Source organism: Cottoperca gobio, chromosome 8 (assembly GCF_900634415.1).
Source record: "Cottoperca gobio chromosome 8, fCotGob3.1, whole genome shotgun sequence".
Classification (NCBI taxonomy): domain Eukaryota; kingdom Metazoa; phylum Chordata; class Actinopteri; order Perciformes; family Bovichtidae; genus Cottoperca; species Cottoperca gobio.
Genome location: NC_041362.1, coordinates 12,505,786 through 12,528,162, shown reverse-complemented (window position 1 = coordinate 12,528,162; position 22,377 = coordinate 12,505,786). Strand labels below are relative to the sequence as shown.

General features: G+C 40.3%; 1 protein-coding gene across 1 annotated transcript; it reads left to right on the top strand.

The window, feature by feature from the left end:
• Window positions 1-10,469: 10,469 nt before the first annotated feature.
• Window positions 10,470-22,196, top strand: sgsm3 (small G protein signaling modulator 3). Its single transcript, XM_029437431.1, is given in 21 exon segments — window positions 10,470-10,650; window positions 13,752-13,839; window positions 14,124-14,209; window positions 15,039-15,102; window positions 15,616-15,827; window positions 15,945-16,052; window positions 16,266-16,409; window positions 16,562-16,757; window positions 16,866-17,011; window positions 17,293-17,526; window positions 17,685-17,867; window positions 18,061-18,216; window positions 18,344-18,398; window positions 18,506-18,555; window positions 18,732-18,884; window positions 18,987-19,057; window positions 19,601-19,649; window positions 19,827-19,912; window positions 20,490-20,612; window positions 20,933-20,993; window positions 21,272-22,196. Coding segments are annotated over 20 exon segments (2,268 nt in total). The 5' UTR covers window positions 10,470-10,650; window positions 13,752-13,832; the 3' UTR covers window positions 21,356-22,196.
• Window positions 22,197-22,377: the final 181 nt, after the last annotated feature.

Below are 22,377 nucleotides of genomic sequence, written 5' to 3'. Positions count from 1 at the left end.
GAGTTGCCTCTTACTGAAATGCTCTCTGGTAAGCAGTGATGCAGTTTTTATGAGGCAGACTGAACTGCATAGTGAAAGCGAGGCTTACAGGGAACGAATCTAAACGCCGATGGTGTCATTATTCTATAGTCATAACAATGTGCAATAAACATAGACTTCACAATGGGGAGTTAAAGCAAAATGTTTATTGTCACTTTAATTGGTGCACACACAGACAAGCACACAGAGCTGCAAAGCATAGATATAAAATATACCCATTACCTTTTTATTTATTGGCGATGCACAACAGGTGAACATTTACAGAGCACATATGCAATGACACAACAGATATGTCACTAAGACACTACAACATAATGCTACAAACAACAAACATTTGTTAGAGGAATAAGATACTTTGGGCGCATTTGTGAGTGAATAATTGTGCGTGTGCGTGTGCGTGTGCGTGTGCGTGTGCGTGTGTGTGTGTGTGTGTGTGTGTGCCTGTGTGTGCATGTCTGGGAACTGTAGTGAGAAGTAAAGAGAGAAGCAGACAAAGAGGAGGAGGAGAGCAAAGAAATAGATAAGCTACTGTATATAAGAGAGAGATTTATTTGGGCGTGCGGGAAATGTTACTGGGCCAGCATCACGTCCACATGTCCACATGAAAGACAAATACTGACTTTTACAAATTGCATAAAGTCCCAAATGTGCATAGAATGTAAAAAGTAATAGCATAGATAATAGCAAGTATTGATGGTATGGAAAGATGCACACATACTACAAGAATGAGGGGGGATGCACTAAAATATGAAGCATAATTAGAAAAATTATTTTTGGGGAGGTTCATGTAAAGGACAAGTTATTCAACTGGCCAACAGCTCAGAACTGGCTACAGACAAAAGGCTGAACCCGGGGTAACAGTTCATAGTTCATATCGTATCACTGTACTTTACTGCAAAACAGAACATGTGTCCTATCTTTACTGTCCGGAGAGGCAGTTGCTGTCATGTCACATGTGCTTCTAGTGCCCAGAGTGCATGTGTCATCCCAGTGCTGCCACTTCATATGAAACATATACAATGAATGCCCTGTCTTTTACACACACTCTTGCACATACGGTGTAAATACACACATGCACATGTCCACACATGACAAAAGGAAGAAGAATTGTATCCCCCTGGTGTTCTAATCCCTGTAGGCTCCATGTTTGTAAAGTGCTTAGGATGAAAGGGATAACTAGGCAACATGACTTTAAGTTAACCCGTCTTGATTAAATTATCCACAATCAAAGAATAAGCCCAAGAATACTGAGAAAGAAAAATGTGTATTTCAAAAGCATTTTATATACTGTCTTAATCTGGTGTGTGAGAGAGAGTGCGTGTATTTTTGCATGTCGTTTTGCACGCATGCTTGCTCCACACGTGTCTCGTGTGTAACTGTATGTGTATGCAGCATGCTAAACTTATTTATTAAAACACAGAATTTCAATACTTTTTCCTGTGTGGAAAAAGCTCCTCCTGCTGGAGCTTCAAGAATGAATGAGGTAAAAGGAGTATCTTAAATATTTATCAAACCCAGGTAGCACACAATGCCATGAAAAAGCATTTTCTGAAAGTCGAAACATTAAACCTTATTTTCAGGCTGGCTTCTTGCTTCTTTTCTACACTATACACTGCACTTTGAATTATTTCATAAAATCCTATCAGCACCCTGCCAGGCTTTAAATTGAACATATAGCCAAATGCAGTTTGTCTCAAGAGAAAATGCAATGCAATAACTCATTCATATATTTGGCCCATGTAATGCATGTAATGGAAAACTATTTCAGCCAGTCTCATTGATTTGATGTGCAAAGCACTTGAGTGTAAATATGCTCATAATGAAGCTCATAATAAACTATAATGCTGAAAAAATCACGAGGGAGAAAGATTTTAATATAAATGTATCAAGTTGATGACCAGCATATGGTCTACTCAATATAACACATAATATAGCACACATAATAGTCCTAACGTAAATGTGCACCGCAATATGCACTTAATCATATTCATAAGGGTCAGGTTGTATCTGGAGAATGAATAAATAAATAAAAACCCTTCAGCATTCATTAGTAAGCATGTAGAGCATGCTCACACCAACTGAAAGCTGGTTTTCTTCAAAAAATAAAAAAACATAAAAGGTTTTATATATATATATTGTTGGGTTTTGAGGCCCAAAGGGCGCTGAGATAGTCTTTCAATTGAATCCAGTAAACTTCTAGTTGATCAAGATACTTATTTATTTAAAGTGATGATGACAGCAATATCAAAAAATACCCTCAGCCGAGGACACTTTCACACACCAAGTCCACAGTCCGAATCAATAAAGAGCCAGTTAGCTGTCTGTTGGTACAAGTGAAAGTGTTACAAAAACATCATAATCATTTTGCTATATTCTCTACAGAAGGGTGTCGTCGTCCCTCATTGGTCCATGTTGGCGCGGTTATGCCCCTTGGTGGGCCGTCTTGTAGGTGGCGAGATGGAGGTGGACCTGAAACACTTTGAAGAGAACCTACAGTGCTTCATTCATAACTAATATAGTGCTCATTATACATTTGTGCAGAAATACATGTTGTGCAATAATACATTTAGATTGAGGTGGACGAGTGCATGTGATAATCATTAAATGTGACACAATACATAATACATTTTGATTGAGGTGTACGAGTACATGTAATAATCATTAAATGTGACACAATACAATCAGGAGTTTATTTACTTTCACAATATATATATATATATATATATATATATATACGAATATGACATTCAGGGCATTAATATACCAGCAAACAACTATTTATTAAGTTAGGTCACGCTTCCTCTATGTGTGTTGTAATTCGAGCTTCTCTGTTTTTAATTTATTTTAGCTAGCTAATGGCCGTCGCCCTGCACTAAGCATATATGTCGGTTAGCGCTGATAATGCTGACCCGACCCACAGCGTTGTTGTGGAATTGTAACGCCCACCCTCAGGCTAACACTGTTAGTACTGTCAGCACTGTTGCCATTGTTTGCACTGTTTGTGCTGTTAGCACCGTTAGCTACTAGCCGCCAGCTCAGTCATCGCCATGTTGAGAGCTGTGGGGAGGCAGTCCCTCAAACACAACACAGTGTTTACCTTTAAAGTGAAAGCTTGTTTGTGGTGTCTGGAACTTGTGTTGATATTTCCCTTTTGCAACCACTCAGTAAGACACCACACTCACCATTTCACAGCAAAAAGTGTTTTGCTCAAAGCTCATATCTTTCACACACATGCACAAATACATACACACATACAGAGATCATAAAGAGGAAGCTACGTTGGATCCTGAAGAAGAATGAAGAAGAAGATGTTGTAGCCTACCACAGAGTTGAGTTGATGCCACTAAAAATGGGTCTTGAAAAGGTCATTCTTCTTTTTACGCTTTGGCGGTTTTAGTCATTCAGATGAGCCCAGCTGTTACAGACTTATCCAACAACACTGGAAGCTACATCACTGTCAATTGTGCTCAAAAAGGGTTGAATAGTTATTTCAGCAGAAATGTTAGTAAGTTTCAGTAAATTTATTTTAAACCTGTCATTAAATTAAAGACGGATTATGGAAGTAACACTTAATCTGCATTGCAGTTTTAAAGAGGTAACTGGACAACATTTAACGATTTCATTCTAAACAAATGGAGTGAGAGAATATTAGAACCGTCTCTGATACAGGAAGTATGTGAGCTGAGCTACATGTGTAGCCATGCACATATTCATGAACATGCCCTCAAGCACAATACAGTACAACCTGTCAGTGAGTGAGTCACTGTGTGTGCACCTACATCTAGGTATTTCATTGTGTCTGTTTATTCGTGCATTGTTTTATGTTTTTACCTACATATGGAGTTATTAAAACTTGGAGGCATTAGTGTTGCTCGTTTGGTTCAGATACCCACTGGGATGTGTTTACGCAAAACAGGTTTTAATGAAGTCTCAGTGGTAACATTTCAGGCGGTAGTTGCATCCAAATTGCTCTCAGCTTTAACCGAATCTTAGGTAGCACAATATTAGAGTCTCTTTGTTTCTTTTTTGATGATGTTAGTGTTGTTATTCTTTTTGAGGTTAGTCTTTAATTTCCATAATACATGATGTGATCTATGAGCTGCTGTCTTGGCTCTGTATAGTAGACAGAATGTTGAGGGCTCTTTGTGTGATCTCTTACCCAGGAGCAAAAATAGAAAGGTTAAGTGCCCTTTTTAACTAGAGGCCTCGTAGCCATACTACCACTAACACATACACTTGATAATGACCTCTTATCAAGTATTATAACTCTATATAGGAACACACAAGTGATGTTTTTGACATGCTTGCATTCTCTTCATCTCGCATCCCTCCTACCACATACTCACATCTACAGCACAATCACACACAAAGACCCAGGAGCATTTATCAGCAGCCAGAGTGTTGACAGAAAGTAAACAGCACTGTCTCTATCAGCCGATGTGTATCAGGGCTCCAGGGACCCCATTCATTCTTATTATCAGTGATTACCATCACTGAGTGCTCCTCCTGCTCCGGATTTCTATCTGCGCTAGCAGGCCAAAAGATCCCTATCAAACACTATACTACTGCTAAAGGTATTATCATTTATATTTACAATATTTGTCATTTTCTAAAATGTGTTGCAGCAGGGGGATGAGGTGGGTTGGGTGGGTGATGGTGCAGTTGAAATGGGAAATGATTGTCCCTGTCAGAACTTGCCTACATATGGATGTAAGCATTTGGATGAGTCAAGTCAAAAATATTTAGTTTGTTGCATGTTTTATGCAACAATTGGCAACTTTAAACACCTTTCAGAGCTATCTCAGAGGGTGTCGGGTTGATCAGGCAGACTGACACAGTGATTATCTCTGACAGAGTGTGATGAAAAGAAAGAGGTTGAGCAACAAATAGAAAAATATGACAAAGGTTAGGTTAAAAAACAGAAAAAGAGAAAGAAGTGTTTGCGTGTATGATAGGTAGGTCAATACGTAAAGAGGAAGGGTCTATATATATTTGTAATAGTATATTATATTAAAATACCCTTCTATGTATAGTATATCATATTCATAGCTGACACCAACCAAAAACCTGCATGTAAACCCTTGAGACACCAGCAGCAGCAAGAACACTATGACACAAGGCCATCTGTTGTTTACAGCCGCAATACCACACACACAAAGCTGTGCATTTAGTCATTTACCTTTTAACAACTTCATCGGATGGTAGTCTTTCTTTTACATTTTCCTGATCCTCCTGCTTTCACCCATTAGGGCTTTATATCAAACTAAATGTATGATTATAGCCCCTGTCAAGGCAGAAGAGCTCATGTGTCCTCATTATTATTATAACTGTGATATAAGTCAGCATATGGATCAAGGACACACTGTTCTTTTATCCTCTTAGCCAGCACTTAGTGACAAATATAAACCACAGAGATGTGCACATGTACACACACACACACACACACACACACACACACACACACACACACACAGATGTGTAGACATAAGTCATGATCTTTATTCCACCCTTATTTTTTCCAGAGACCTTTTCTGTCCCCCTGAGTCGGTTTCTCTCGCTTCCTTTTTTCTTTCTTTAACAGAGACTAACTGGGGAGAGAAGCTACAGTGGGGACCACATCAATCCATCTTAATAAGTGACGTAATACCCGTCTTTTTATTTCATATTCTTTTGCATTTGTTTGTGAATAATGTTAACATTGCCCATGCTACACAGCTCAGACCACAGTATACCATCCAGTGAACTGAAATGGATGAATTTAAACCCAGCATTCAGAGTGTGATAAGAAGGCAAAAGTCTAAGATATGCCATTACACAGCAAATATTTAGTAACTTAAGCATAACTAGTAGAAAGGCTGCCAATATCACAGGGTAATAATTCTGGGCTGTGTGCAAGACAAATCCCTAAAGCCAATATAAAATATTATCCTCTGCCGTAAGGAACTCCCTCGCCCCAAAGCACCTGCAACTGGCAGGGAGGTATGCCACAAAAACAGTTCAGCCCATAACACTCCTAATACTCAAACACAAGTTCTTATTACATTCAAATTTCAACACAACATCAATGAGCAGCATGAAAGCATCATAAAGACCCAAACAGCTCCACCACAACAATAAGTAATTCACAATGAGGAACAATGATTCGCAAAGGGGCTGCATGGGGTTCCATCGACAATGACTTTCTTTATTTCATCGCTTACATTTAGAACGATTTTGTACAATATTACAGTTGAACACATATAAATATGTTATGGTCTTGTATATCTATGTATTCACAGTTCTCACTCGTGTACCACTGGGGTCTTGGCATACTGTAGAATGTCATATATTTAAAAGTGTGTATATTAATCAGCTAGTCCTATTTTTAAACATCTATGTCAGCTGTGAGGTAATCTGAACAGACATTGTAACCTACTGAGCAAGGGGTTCAAGGGTTAACAAGCATTACATCCACGGGTGTATAAATACAGGAAGGGAGGGAGCAGGTTAGAAGGATTTATGTAGCCATAACATCCATTTGGCTGTGCCTATCACTAACACACACACATGACTGGCCTCCCAGTAGATGGACAGAATCAAGTGTTGCTTTACAAACACTAAATAAATCCTTAATTACTGAAGATACCTTGTTGGTTACAATGTCTGCTATTGTTGTAAGAGCTGGTTACATAACTTTCAAGTTTTACCAATTGTAACCAAGTGATTGCTGTAATAGACACCACTTTGTAGTTCTGTTGTTATATTGCAGAAAACAGATTTCATGTTAAAGCAAAAGCCCGTTGTTGGAGATTTCTTCTAGCACTTTGTTAAAGTGGAAATATAAATGCTTTTTTTTTTATTATTGCATGGATGCATTAGTGCTGGTGTTTTATATGGTGCAGTGAAAATAGCATCAACAAATTCTGCTGTGGCTTTATGATTACTATCTCTCCTTCTTTGGCTCTGCATTTTAAATCTCACATTGTAAATCCAGCTCCTATGTTTCCCTCTGCTTCATTCCAACATTTCACTGCATTAGTCTTTCTCAAGCGTCGCCTTCACCATCACACTCACCTCTTTTACATCGCACCAACCCCAAGCGTGTGTGATTGTGTTTGGAGGCTCAGTGCATCATTTCCCAAATGCCTTGACCTTAATAAATCATAAAACAAGCTTAAATGGAGAGAATGTAGGAATTGAATACAAGTGCATTAAAGATGTCATGATACTCAAGAGACTACTGTCATTCCTTTTCCCCCTCTCTTTTACTTGTCCATCCCATGACCCAGAAGTATGAAACAGTAAACACAATATGTAAATGTATTTATGTTCATCCCATGCTGATGTTTGCTTTTTTGTCAAATTGGTGACACAGGTAGAAAACATATTTGCCCTTCTTCTTTTTCTTTGCCCCACATAAAGTGTAGATTTAACAATGCAGAATCATAAATACAGCCACTCCCATCACAACACCCAATAGAAATCTTTTGCCACTGCAAAGCATAGCCTCAGAGCCCCTGCCCTTTAGCTCCAATCCTGCTCATCACAGGAGAGAGCCTCTGAGACCGGGGGAACAGCTGCGTGAAAGCCCCCATGATCCAGCCCAAGAGACCCAGCCTAGCTTAGTTTATATGCATAAATGATCCCAAAGGCAGAGGCCACATCATGCAGGTTGCATAAACCTGTGCGCTCTGTGTTGCTTCAAGAGTGCCCTATGCATGTTTGTATGACAGCGGAGACATGCAGACTTAATCATGTTCAGCTCAATGATTTTGATTTAGTTCAAATGGTGTCCATATGAAAATATTAGATAAGGACTCAGAGAGCGCCCATTGTGATTGTATTATGCATGCTGGAAAAACATAGCACATACTGTGCATATGACAGTACATACAAACATGCATGCATGCATACACATAAATTAATACGCATGAACAGCACTGATAGATGTGAGCACACAAGCCCATTTTCCTCCGCATCAGTGCATGCTTGTGCACATGATGGCACAGACACACATTTACATTTAGAATATAATCTACTCAAATATGAGCAACATGCAGGGTTAATTGTATACTGACTGATGTAATGCAACAGCGCTATCTTCTGTCCGGAAGACAAACTGCAAGACTGCAGCAAATTGAGTCAGTGTGAACAAGTGGTGCTCCTCTCTTTTTCTTTTCTTCTCTCATCTATCTGTTGGTAAGCTGCTGAATCATCTGGATCAATGATCTCTTTCATCTGATCCAATGAACATGTCAAAAACACTTGTGCATGTGTGCTTGTATCTGTGTGTGTGCAAGCTTTTGAGCTGACTAAAAACCCACCCACATCCACACCAAGCCAAGGCTATGAGCCTGAGGTTTCTCTTGCTTCATATGAACAATATATCAGAGAAATGCCTCTTACAGCCCACGTCTCTACTTTTCCACTCTGTTTTCCACTGTTTTCTCTCTTCTTTCTTTTTGCTTCAGTCAAACACACAAACACACCTTTGTGGTTTAATCTCTCGCTCATCATTTTTTTCACTCACATTTCCCTTATCGCATCTTTAATTCTCTCCCCTCACTCTCCGACCGTTTCCTCCAACCCTCTTTGTTTCTTGTGTCTGTCTCCTCATTCCTCCCTTGGCATCTTTCTCCGCCTCTCTCTCTCTGCTTCTGTCTGACGTCATAGCAACCGCAGTGTAAGATCCAGCGCTTGCTTGACAGTGCCCATCATTCTGTTGAACATGACGAAGAAAGCGAGACAGATGAGCACTAGAGGAGGTGGAGTAGGGGGATAGAGGTGGCAGAAAGGGACTGAACCACATTACTGTGACGTGTAGGGTGAATGCACTATTGGGGCTATTTGTCCGGCAAGCTGTGGGCAAGGTCGGCTTCAGGCTGCAGCATATTTAATGATGTGACTCACTCTGGCATGGTGCAGCAAACTGAGCATGCAAATGATGCAAGAGGGTTAGAATTAACAGAAGAGCGTCATACTGATCTGTCACAGGGCAGAGACAGAAGGGAATTTAGGGGGGGTGAGAAAGATTGAGGGAAGGGTATGTAAGGCAAAAGAGATTTTAGAGAAAAGGACATACTAACTTTTCCAGATATGTACGTGTGTCATTGGCAAAAGAGGCAAAGAAGAAAAAAGAGCACTGCAGAATGCAGGACTGAGGGATGAACTGTGTAAGTGTAATATGTAAAAACAGAGTGAGATACCAAGTGATTTGCATTTTAAAGGATTATTGGCTCCTAAGTCAGGAGGCTATGCAACATGTGTTTTCATACACACACACACGCACACACAGACACACACTCTCGTCTTTTAGAAGAAAATTAAAATGCAGTCTCTCACTGTGAAAAATGTGCAGCTCCAGCATGAAAGTGCCAGCTCCTGACACGCATGAATCCTCTCATAGATAGGAGAATAGCTGATCATTTACTTCTAATACCCATTTAACCTGACTTCCACTAACCAACGAGAGATAGCACAGCGGATTGTCTCCTAAGGCCAATTTGGACTACAGAAGCACACCAGACTTCAATTATAATATCCTATCTTAGATGTGTGTTTGTAGGAGAGAGGGTTGATGGGTTGGTGGGTGTGTGGAGGTGGAAGATGGAAGATGGAGGCTTTTGGGAGGCCTGTAATAAAAGGAACATACAGTATATTATAAGGTCTTTCTTTCAAGGGTTAGGCAGAAATGTGCAAATGTAAAAAAGCTTGTGCACTCATTGCACTAGAGACATCTTGTGGAGCAATTGTGTAAAAGCATTATGTTTAAACCACCAGTGAAATGTTAGAGGAAATTCAAGGCTTGTAATGAAAGGAATTACATTTGGTCTTCATTATCTTGACTAAAGATTAAATGAGGCCTAATTTTTCCAGATATGTCATTTATAGGCTATCCAAAAATAATTTTATATTTTAATTCAATATGACAGATCATAGTCTACCTATGATCAAACTTAGAGCTAAGAAAAGGAAGTATGCCAGAATCATTAGCGTACATTTATTAGAATTAAGGCACGCAATAATATATGTACCTTTCAAGTAAACACCTTTCCATGAAATGTTAAAGATCATAAAACAAAATGATATATACAGCTATTCTCCTCTTATTGCGAGTTTATTAGAGACACATCCTCTCAAAAAAGTATTAAATTAGGTGTTTGTAATTGAATATAAAATATAAAATGTAAAATATATATAAAATAGGCTACACTAAACACAGCATGGACCCAGACCTGCACAACAATGTGTTTTGTTGTTTGTAACTATTGTGTCTGGTTGGTGTTTTGTGCTGGCACTGGAATGAATGAGCGAAATGACGAGGAAATGAATGAATGAATGAATGGAACAAACAAACGTCGTGTGCCTACGTCACCTATTCCTCTGCGGAAGGATATTTTCAGTGATGAGTGTAGTTCCGGGATCTGGAACTACTTCTCAGGATTGAAAAGGAAAACCTTAAATGGTGTAAGGATACAGCGGAGCTACACCTCGCTAGCAGGTGCATCACGCAGGGAAATCACAAACACGAGAGGAATGATGCCATAGCATATGGCGTTTCCTCCTTTCCTACGACAGAAGACACGTTCGCCACAAACAATAACCTTGTGCTTTCACTGGAATAATGTCACGGTAAGTTATGCTAGCAGGCTATTGTCCTCATTTGCATGTAACTGTTAGCTAAAAGCGAAAGGTAGCATGTTTGGCTAACAGCTGACAACTATTAGTGAATATATTAACGTTACATTGGTCACTGAGACGGATGTTAGGAGTTATATCAATTCATAGGCATGGTTTATTATCGTACCGCACGTTTTGTGTAGAAGAATATGCAAATACACGTAAAATGTAGTCGGTCAAATGTGTTACCTTTGAACATTGAAATATTGGTAATTTAATAGTCTTTGACTGCCTTTGACGTCACCTGGGGACCGTTTGACGTAACGTTCATTCAGCTAGCTTAATATCGAACATTATGCTTCCTATGCGATATTGACATGGCGTATACACACACTTGCATACAAGTAAGCAGAAAACTGTCAACACCTCAAGTAATAGTTTTGTGTGTGTGTGTGTGTGTGTGTGTGTGTGTGTGTGTGTGTGTGTGGATACCACATTCAGAAGAGTTACTTGTTGCTATATGTAATCAAATGGCTTGTTATGAATAAAGCTGTGTGTCTGTAAAGACTGCTCATCTTTAAGAGCTGTAACTTCTTATAAAGCTAATTTCCTACGCAGAATCGTTTCCTTACCTCGAAACTGCCTGGAAAGCAGTGGGTATTTTCCAATATCTAATTATCATCTTGTGTGTGTGTGCAAAAGAATACAGAGGAATGCTTATCATTACTATTGCTGGTAAATCTCTGACATATAAGAGTTTTGCGTGTATAAAAGGGACATGGCTGTGAAGGTGGGTGTATTCACAGAGGCGAACATGAGTCACCATTGTTGTGGTTACTGTAAGGGACAGCTGGAGGAGGTGTCGAGGGCAGCCCAACAGGGCGACACAAACTCGCTCAAGGGAAAAATAAAAAGTGTGTGTGTGTGTGTGTGTGTGTGTGTGTGTGTGTGTGTGTGTGTGTGTGTGTGTGTTGTGTGTGTGTGTGTGCCCTGTCTGTACAGCAGGATGTTACTTTTGTTTTACTTTCAGCAGGGTGTTGACCACTGTGTGCAAACACAGTTGAGCACAGCCGCACCTCCAATAATAGAAAAGATGTTCTGGTGTTCAGAGTAAGATGGTAAACGTCCCATTAAAGAAAAAGTTGCTAAGGAACCCTCAAATATTCAATTAAGGTTAAAAGCAGCCTTTGGTGGCCATTTTTATTTGCTGATTTTATATTTGTGTTGATTTACTAATTGATTGATTAAGTAATAAAATACAATACATCTTTATTGTCCACCAGGGTAGAAATGTGTCTGTTAATTGTTTCAGGTCAAACTTTTGCTTCCTTCTGCAGCATAATTTTGCAGTTAGATTGTCAATATAGGCAACAGTTTGCAGGAAGGGCTTATTCGTTTTGGTTTTCTTGGCAGGTGATTTAAACTGTTTGTGTTCTTGTAAGGGAGTCATTCCAAAATCCCAGTACTCTCCTGAGCTACAGACGGAGCTAGCCTGAAAGTACTTGGCCATCCTCCAAACCTCAAATTGATTTCTCATCTCTCTTAAGTCCTAAATCCCTCCTCAGATGCTGAAAGCCTGCTGCTGGAATGAATCATTTTGGCAGGGTGTTTGCATGCTGGGCAGCCTCACTTTTTCTTTTTGCAGGTTACGGTTGTTGTATGTTTGTGTGGTTTATCAGTGCTTGCATTCCTAATTGTATCCCATCTCAGGATACTAACTGTAATATGAACGTGAAAGCAAGATGTCTTTTTTTATTAACATCCAAATTCCCCTCCCCTTACTCAATAGCTTAATTGACGTAGAAACTTAATAAATTAATATTTAAATACTTATCCAATAATCAGAGGATTTGTGCTCAAACATATGTGGACAGCAGCACATTCATCGTGGGCATCATTTGGCTCAGTTTTAATTTGTTTATATGCAGCAAATATGTATGTGTTACAATTTTATGAAATGGTCATTCAAATGTATAATAGCCTGTAGGCCAACAGGCTGAGCTGAAATATCTTTACATGAAAAAGGGACACACGCACTTAAGTGTTTGTTATTGTTTGGTTTTTTTGTCATTGGAATTGTAGAGAGACACTTTCCATTGGGTTCGTCTTACCAGAAAACTAGTTTAGGAGATATGATGCAATAAAAACTAAGAATAAAAGCATGCACTACAAGAACCTTACAAATAAAAATGACTGTCCATGATTTTTTAATAATGAACTAGCCAGTAGAATAACAAGCATCTGTTGGCCACCTATGTAGCGTCCTATGTTTTAGAGCCATAATCAGAACCGGTCTACAGTTTGAGTGTTGATCTAAGACGATTTCTACTGTTGTGATGCCTAAGACCTTACTAACAAAAAAATAAGATTAAATCCTTATAAAGATAAAGCTTTTCACTAAATGGGGGAGAAAAAAAAGTAAATGGTCTTTTGAGTATTCTCACAGAATGTTTTGTTAATTTTGCCTCAGGACTTGTACGGTTTTTAAAAATAGAACAATTAGCCTGAGGTAAGTACAGCAGTCATACGGCCATGAGAAGAGAGACATGAATGTCCCTCTCTCTCTGTTTCTCATCCTGTCTTACTTACTGTAACTGTGGAGACGCTCTGAATTGCACTCCTCAGTAATTCAAGAAACAATGCTTTGTTGCGGGATAGCTGGATTCATTGTAAAGATACTTGCATAATCTTTTTAAAACTGCAATGATGTTTATGGAAAGAGGCAGGGTCCGAGAAGATGCCCTGTGATCACGTTAAATCAGTGATGGGGAAAGTAGATGATGGACTTAATCAGAAGGATTTCTAACATTGCCTATCACTTAGTATGTTACTCTGCCTTAGGTGGATTGCCACTGCAACAACAAAGTCAACAATATTCTTCATGCCCACTAACCAGATGTTATAATCTGATAGCAACTATAAAGAACCTTTAGTCCGAGAGCTGTGCTACAGTACGCCTCACATTCACCCACAAACACATGGAGCACTGACATCCGGAGCACTTTGTTTGGGGTTTAGTGTTTTTCTCCAGGACTCTTCCCTTTCGCTGTTGATACAATCTTGGAATTTCACCACCTAACCTTTTTTTCTTCCTCCGTTTGTCCTTTTTACAGAGTGGATACCATCTGCTGACCTTATTTCCAGAGTGACTGCCGTATTTGCGTATAGAAGCCATTTATTCTACTACCAATAAAATGTCAGGTAAATATTTGAATCGATTTAATTGCAAAACAAATTCATTTTGAAGATGGGTAGACTTATTCATGTCCACAAATGCACACAGACCTTGGGTTGTGGTAATTACATGAATTGTTAAAGAGTGAATCTTATTAAATTATATCGCATGAATGAATGCCTTATTATTTTGATACCTCATTTGTGGTTTAAACCTTATTATATTATTGTCAAAATGTCTCTATAGTGTTTTTTCATATTTTCTGTTTAAGTACCAGTTTTTCTAATTCATGATCCGTGTCTGTTTTTAGGTACATACACACCAGCCCCTGGTGGGCCGTTCTCTGCTCTCACCCCAAGCATGTGGCCCCAGGACATTTTGGCCAAGTACCATCAAGTGAGGATGTGACCATATGTTGTTTATGTGCAAACCTTCAGTAGGAATTTGTGACAATAAATAGAGAATGAAAAGAGTATGACGATTTTGGAACGAGAGCAGAACACAACATGATAAGCTATGATGCATCTGCATAGAGGCACTGAATATAAAAACAAGAGCTTTGTCCTTGAGAATGACATCAGGGATCCAGAAAGTGGGATTAGTAAAAACTCTTGAGTTTGTGAAGCATAAATTATGGTCTTTCAGTTCCAGAAGGAGAAGTAAGTTAAACTCTCTGAAACTAACCTGCTAGCTGGCAGGTTTTATTCAACAAACCTTGAGTTTCTCCTCCCTCTTATTATTTCCTCATTCATTCAGTCTGTATCAGAGCGCATTAATTATTGGAGGTTTACTGTATGTCAGAATCAAAATCCTGGTTGGTTTGTTATCGGGTCTATTTAAAATGACCTCTTTTATGTGCCGTCAGTCATTTCTTTGAACAGTGTTTTTTGCCCTCTCATTTAAATGTTACACAGCATCAAGAACAAAACCTCTGCATGTCCATTTTTGCGAGTAAGATTGTGTATATAGCTTTTTTTTATTGTGACAGCTGTCAGTTTGTAAGAGCAGTTCCACTGAAATGTTTATTGCACATAATGTGTAATCTGTCTCAATCTGAGTTTTTAAAATAGGCTGCATATAATCTGAATGTGTTTTTAACAGCATTTCAGTGTTTTAAATGTCCTACATGTGTTGTAGTACCTGACATAAAGCCACTGACTGCTGTTGAGCCAAAGTCTTTCAGTCACCACTTCTCTGCTAATGAAGTGCATGTTTGTCTCTACAGAAAGAACCATCAGAACAGCCTGAACTCCAATATGATGAGTTTGGCTTCAGAGTGGACACTGAAGGTAATGTCACATTGACACATGCACAAACGTGCACACTTCTTCTGTCCTCACCATTTTTCCTACAAAATCCCAGTCAGAAAACAGAAAAATGGAAATCTTCATGTCTGGGCAAAGTGGCTGCATTATGTACACAAATGAAGTACATGTGACCTGAGAGTTATGACTGCAACTTTTTTATTTCTTGCCTGGGGGAGTGATATGTTTTGCATCACTTTAAACACGAGGTTCTTTTGTATAATCTGCTATCAGGACATTGTATGTCTCCCATTAAGGGAGTTCTATTTTTGCCTTTTGTTATTTAAACACTTGTCTCTTATCAAGACACCTTTCCCCTAACTCGCCTGCGTCCCCTTTCCTTATATGTCCCTATGCTTGGTTGCATTACAATTGAACTTGATATAATTTTCCCATCACTCAAATCAAGAGTTTGAATGGGGTTTACTTGTGTTAATATTATGACTACAGAGAACACAAACACTACTTATCCTGCTATATTACTCTTTTCTCACTCAGACGATGGGAAGCCCCGGTCCTGGCTGGGTACTGAAGGCTCACCCCAGCGGGAAGACCCCCAGCAGCGATTGCGCTGGCAAGCCCACCTGGAGTTCACCCACAACCACACGGTGGGTGACCTGACTTGGGAGCTCATTGATCCCGTCCTCCCACGCTCGGAGCGTCTACGTTCCCTGGTGCTAGGTGGCATACCGCACAGCATGAGGCCACAGGTAGGTAGACTTGCTCAGCATGGGAGAACTATTTGTGTCATTGATTTTTAAAGTGGGCTAAAAATACTGCTCATGATGGCCTGTCAAGTTAAACTTATTGTCACTGGAATGCTACAGTTATGGATGCGTCTGGCTGGGGCTCTGCAGAAGAAGAGGACCTCTGAGATTTCTTACAGAGAAATCATAAAGAACAGTTCCAATGATGAGAGCAGCACATCTAAACAGGTAAAATCCAAAGCTACGTAACCAAACCATGACCTGAGAGCGCAGCAGGTGGCATGTGCTCTTGTTATATCAAGTACAATTGTTTACAAATGAAAATGATGTTGGCCGTGTGGCAGCATTACACTATCTCTGAGAAAGATCTGCAACATGCAGTTTGTAAAACATGTGTCTATCTAAAAATGTGATTGTTCCTTGTTCACCTTTGTCCCTCAGATAGAGAAGGACCTGTTGAGGACGATGCCAACCAATGCGTGTTTCAGTAGCATGACCAGTGTTGGAGTGCCGAGGCTGAAACGGGTACTGAGAGGCCTGGCCTGGCTCTACCCAGACATTGGGTACTGTCAGGGCACTGGCATGGTGAGGACACGTCTATACAGAACCTGTTGTCACCACAAACGACTATATTACACTCTTATATACACACACGCACACTTGTAGCACCTTCATCACATTTAAATATTTTGCTCTCGTCTTTCTTCTTACCTTCTTATTCCCCCCCCCCCCCCCAGGTGGTTTCCTGTCTGCTGCTCTTTCTTGAGGAGGAGGATGTGCTTTGGATGATGTGTGCCCTGATCGAAGACCTCCTTCCTCCAGCCTACTTCTCCTCCACTCTGCTGGGCGTCCAAACGGACCAGAGGGTTCTCCGCCAGCTCATTGTTCAGTACCTGCCGGCCCTTGACCGTCTTCTGCAGGAGCATGACATAGGTAAGGATAGGTATTATATTCAATAAACACTAGATAACCCACCAACTTTCTGCTGTGCATTTAATAAAAAAATAATAATAACCCCCCCCCCCCTCCTTATACATCCAGAGTTGTCGCTGATCACACTGCATTGGTTCCTGACATCATTTGCTAGTGTGGTGGACATCCGTCTGCTCCTCAGGATCTGGGACTTGCTCTTCTACCAGGGCTCATTGGTTCTCTTCCAGGTTACACTAGGGATGCTCAAGATCAAGGTATTTGCACTATTTGCCTGATTTGTGAGTCTTGACTCTCTAAATCGGTTTACTTTGTGCTGAGATGCTTACTAGAGTTATTTTATTGTTTCAGTCATCCGTGTGGTCGGTAACCTACTTGGATGATGACAGTTTCTATTCATTCAATGTGTTACTGCCAACAGACGCACCCCAACAGCCAGAAACCATCCCACGCCAACTATTCCCCTGCTACTTCTACTACTGACAGAAACTGTATATGTTGAGTATTAATTCTTGTGACATTTACTCCTCATCCCCAGGAGGAGGAGCTCGTATCATCAGAGAACTCTGCGTCCATTTTTAATACTCTGTCGGACTTGCCAAGCCAGCTGCGCGATGGGCCCGCAGTTCTCGGGGAGGCTATGAGGCTAGCGGGGACACTATCCCAGGAAACACTGGAAGCCCACCGGCACAAGCACCAAGCCTACATCCTCAATGAACAGGCGCAGTTCAACAATGGAAACAACACTCCTCTCCACACTAATCTCAACAAGGTCAGTCGTAGTCTTTGCAAAGTTAATGTGAGGAAATATTATTTATTTTTGACTAAACAAGAAATGTCCCGTTTTGTGTTTACCTGTGCAAACTGCAGTTATGTTGTTTGGGAATATTCTTTAATAATAATAATAATCTTGGGTTTGTATGTGTTCAGGTGGTGAGGAGACAGTCTCTGCGCAGGAAGTCCACCCTTAGCTCCCTTCTGTTTGGTGACGATGACGCAGAGGCCTTGAAATCCAAGAACATTAAGCAGACAGAGTTGGTGGCAGCCTTACGAGAGGCCATAACTCGAACTGCAGAGCACTTTCACTGTCTGGACCCACGGCACTCCAGCACTGTGAGTTCTCGCTGCTGCACAGGAACAGTGTAGTTTATGTCCTGTTGTGGATTATGACCCAATCAAAATAAGAGGTGTTTTCGTCCTAAAATTTAATATTATAACACCATCAAATCGTAGCCTTCATTATAGATACCTTTTTTATTCTTTTAAATGTAATTATGACCTGACTTTTGCCAACTTGTCTCTCCAGGAGCTGACTCCTGACTACTCCATGGAGAGCCACCAGCGGGATCATGAAAACTTTCTTGTGGTGTCACGCAACCGGCGGAGACGGGCAAAGGCTCTGCTGGACTTTGAGCGACACGATGACTGACGAACTGGGGTTAGGAAGAATGACATCATCACTGTGAGTCATGGCTTGCACAGAGACTCGCAGAAACAAAACATTGCTTCTTCTTGTTTCCAAACATTAAACATCAGCTCAGAATCTTAGACTGATGTGTTTTTAGTTTTTTAAATCGTTTGTCTTTCAGATCATCTCACAGAAAGATGAACACTGTTGGGTTGGAGAGCTTAATGGCCTTCGAGGTGCGTGTGCTTTTTCCTGAGTATAAACGCCCACTGTTGCCATCTGGATCATTTATTTTCTATTATCTGTTCATTTGACATACATTTTATGTGGCTCTTTGTAACAGGTTGGTTTCCAGCAAAGTTTGTGGAGATCCTAGATGAAAGAAGCAAAGAGGTACAGAAGCAGTTAATTATCACCTTAATAAGGCACAAGTGTTTCTATGCTGACTTTGCTTTTCCCAGCAGACAATCCTTTGAATGTTCAATCCATGTGACATTTGTTTCCTCGCTTTCCCCTGCTGATTATTAGTATCATAAAGAATGATTTTTGATTTGTGCGTCTGTCCCCAGTACTCATTAGCAGGTGATGACTCTGTGACGGAGGCAGTCACCGACCTGGCCAGGGGCACGCTGTGTCCGGCCCTGAAGGCCATCTTTCAGCACGGACTCAAGAAGCCATCTATACTGGGAGGGCCGTGTCATCCTTGGTTATTCATAGAAGAGGTAGGAGAGCTTTTTATTTATTTTTAAATGGCACCATGTTGCACAGTTGTATCTAATTAACCATAGGACTTAATCATTCTTTGTCTTCTTGTCTTCTCTCAGGCGGCCAGCAGAGAGGTAGAGAGAGACTTCAACTCTGTCTACTCCAGACTGGTGCTGTGTAAAACCTACAGGTAAACAAGGAATGCTTAACCCACACGATTACCATTAGTCATCAATTACTTGCCTCGTGCTACCTTGAATTCTTGAATCAACAAATGTAGAAAAGTTCTTGATGAATTGAAGTAACTGGGGTCTCATTTAACAACCAAATGATATTAAAACCTTGATTTACAAACTCTCTCTCAAACCCTATCATTTAAAATACTTCTGTATAAACAGCCTCACACTTGTGCAGGCATGCGACTCGTCTATGCTAGTCGGGATTTATTCCCTTTTTTAAATGGCTACAGGGGATCGTATTCACATGCAAGTTTTTATGGACTAGATCCAAACTTCCCACAGGAGCTTCTAGATGCACTTTCAGTTGCATGAAGGTGAGGCTTGGATAATAACACCTGGTTTAAAACCAAGCAAACTGGGGATTTGAAACGAATGAGATGTTTACCGTCAGTAAGAACTGAACTGTGTTTTGGCAGTGGTATGAGGAATCCACTTTGTGTGTACGCCTGTAGCATTATAAGATAAAAAACTTGTTATCCTCCGGTATTTACCAGGTTAGACGAAGATGGAAAAGTACTAACACCAGAGGAGCTGCTATACAGAGTAAGTAATAATGTAATAATAAAGTGTTTTATTTAGCTTAATGTGCAGATTCCAACAATAAGGATGTTTCTTGAAAGTAGTGTTTGTCTAGTGAGACCTAGCCACGGCTGTAAATTCAGCCTGTAGGAATAAATGTTAGCAGGAAGTGCATGAGCGCCCTCTGTCTGCTCTTCCCAGGCGGTGCAGTCGGTCAACATGAGCCACGACACGGCACACGCTCAGATGGATGTCAAGTTTAGGTCCCTTGCCTGCGTCGGACTAAAGTGAGTTCTTAAGACTGATATTCTCTTACACACACACACGCACTTAAATTATCACACTCTGTACATCAGGGGTGTCAAACATGCGGGCCCAATCCAGCCCGCCAGAGGGCCCAATCTGGCCCGCGGGATGACTTTGCAAAGTATTAAAATGACAGAGACATTAACTGCACTTTTTCAATAAAAATAACTGCCATTTCAAATGTTTCCACTAAATGTTTTGTGCCTTTGTAGATGCACTGTAATCTGTAAATTGTAATGCACATGTGTAAATGATAAACTGAGGCATAATATTGAGATGGTTCATTACATTTGAACATTTTCAGAATGTACTTTTTTGCACTAAACCGAAGGAACAGTTTTGGAGTTGTCGTTATTTACAGGTTATTATGCTGTGATGTTACTGGTCCGGCCCACTTGAGATCAAATTGTGCTGCATGTGGCCCGTGAACTAAAAAAATGAGTTTGACACCCCTGCTGTAACGGAGCACAGGCTTAAAAATATGCAAATCCATAAAATTATGAGATGACATACACACCCTCGGCCTGTTTGGTTCTAAACATGCGTCTCCCCCACCAGTGAGCAGGTTCTGCACCTTTGGTTGGAGGTGTTGTGCTCCAGCATGGCTGCTGTAGAGAAATGGTATCATCCTTGGTCATTCCTGCGCAGTCCTGGATGGGTACAGATAAAGTGTGAGCTCAGGTAAGAAACATTTTAAAAGCCTGCTTTGATTCTATTTATCTCAGATTTAGAAACCATTAAAGCCTCAGCTAGAGGGTGGAAAGTGGTAGACAGCGGAAAGTTTAAACAAACCAGGAATGTCTCAATAGGATAAGCTTCTGGAAAAACTGTTGTTCGCTGACTATATTAAGTGTACTGCATCGCCACTGTCTTCCACATTTACCACACATAATCCAGTAGTTTGTTAATATTCAAAAAGGGCTTTACAAACAAAAAGGAAATCTGGACAAATAATCTGTCTAATAAAACAAACCATGACCAGTCTACTGTTGTCTCCTCAGGGTGCTATCAAAGTTTGCCTTCAGCCTCTCCCAAGACTGTGAGCTACCTGACAAGAAAGATGTGAGTCAAGGAGATTACCACAGCATCCTCACACAAAGCAGTTAGTTAATGCCCAAGTTATGGATGTGCTGGTTCAGCATCATGCTTCTGATGCGTATGCCCGTTCAGTACTGACATCCAGTTACAATTGTTAATCCCCTATTATCAGTTCAAACTGCAAATCACTTTGAAATTGGTGTTTAGTCAGAAGTGTACCTGGTAATGTACTGGAACTGCCCTCCCTGGTGTTGATTTTGGTCTTTAGGTAAAAGCGTTCCACATTTCTTTGTCTGTTCCAGGAGAACGAGCAGAGACCTCTGAAAGAGGGAGTGCAGGATATGTTGGTGAAACATCATCTCTTCAGCTGGGACATCGATGGCTAGTCTCACACACAGCAAAACACCACTGAATCCTATGCCGTCCTGCGTGTCTGTGTATATTTGATGTCTCTTTACCTGTTTCTTACAGACTGTCAGTTCTCAATTAGACACCATTGTCTGCTACAGTAAGTGAGTACTTCACAGACTCTGTCACGTCACCTTTCAGCATTGGACAGAGGTCGACCAGTTTGTATGTTCTGAAGCGTGTGTGCATTAAGGTGCATACTTTATTTTAATTCAGACCCAGTGTAGGATATTGCACTACATGTTGAAAACTATATACACTAGTAAAACACTCAGTAGTACAGAAAAGTCTGTACCCATGAAACTGGAGCACTCAGTATGTCCCAACAGTACGTATTTTTGTTGTTGTACTCACTGCTGGCCATTCAGCTTTCCATAGCTAGCTGAGTGCATGTTCTGTGCAGAAGTGAGATGTGCGCTCTCTTACATCGGTTGTTTAGTCTGTAAAACACAGCAGCAGGTCGTCTCCTCGACAAACCCTGGGCCTTTGATCTTGCTCCTAAATGCCACATTAGCCTGTAGATTTCCAAATATTAAGACCAAAACAGAACATTCCTAAACATGGAGCTGTAAAGTTACAAAATATTTTTTAGAGGAATGCTACATACCTCAATATCATGAACTCCACTAAATATTTCATTAAATACTAAATGTTGCACATGCCAAGTAAAGCCTTTTCCAATTGTAATACAAGATTCTGGGTATGTGTGCTACCTGAACAGTGGTAGTGGAGTCTGCACTTGTATGACATCATGTAAATGAAGCAGATGAATACTTTTTGTGTTACAATCTATAGTAAATAAATGTTACATAGCCTATACAGTCATTTGTATTGATTTTGTATATAAAGTGAACACACTGTTTTTGCTTGTGACTACATGTGCTCTTGCAAGTTAAAGCAATTCAACCTGGGACAAAACCGCGAATTGTTTGCTTATTTATTCAAATTGTTGGTTGATTGTTATTTCAAGATTGTAGCTATTGTAGCGTAGCCTGTGTAA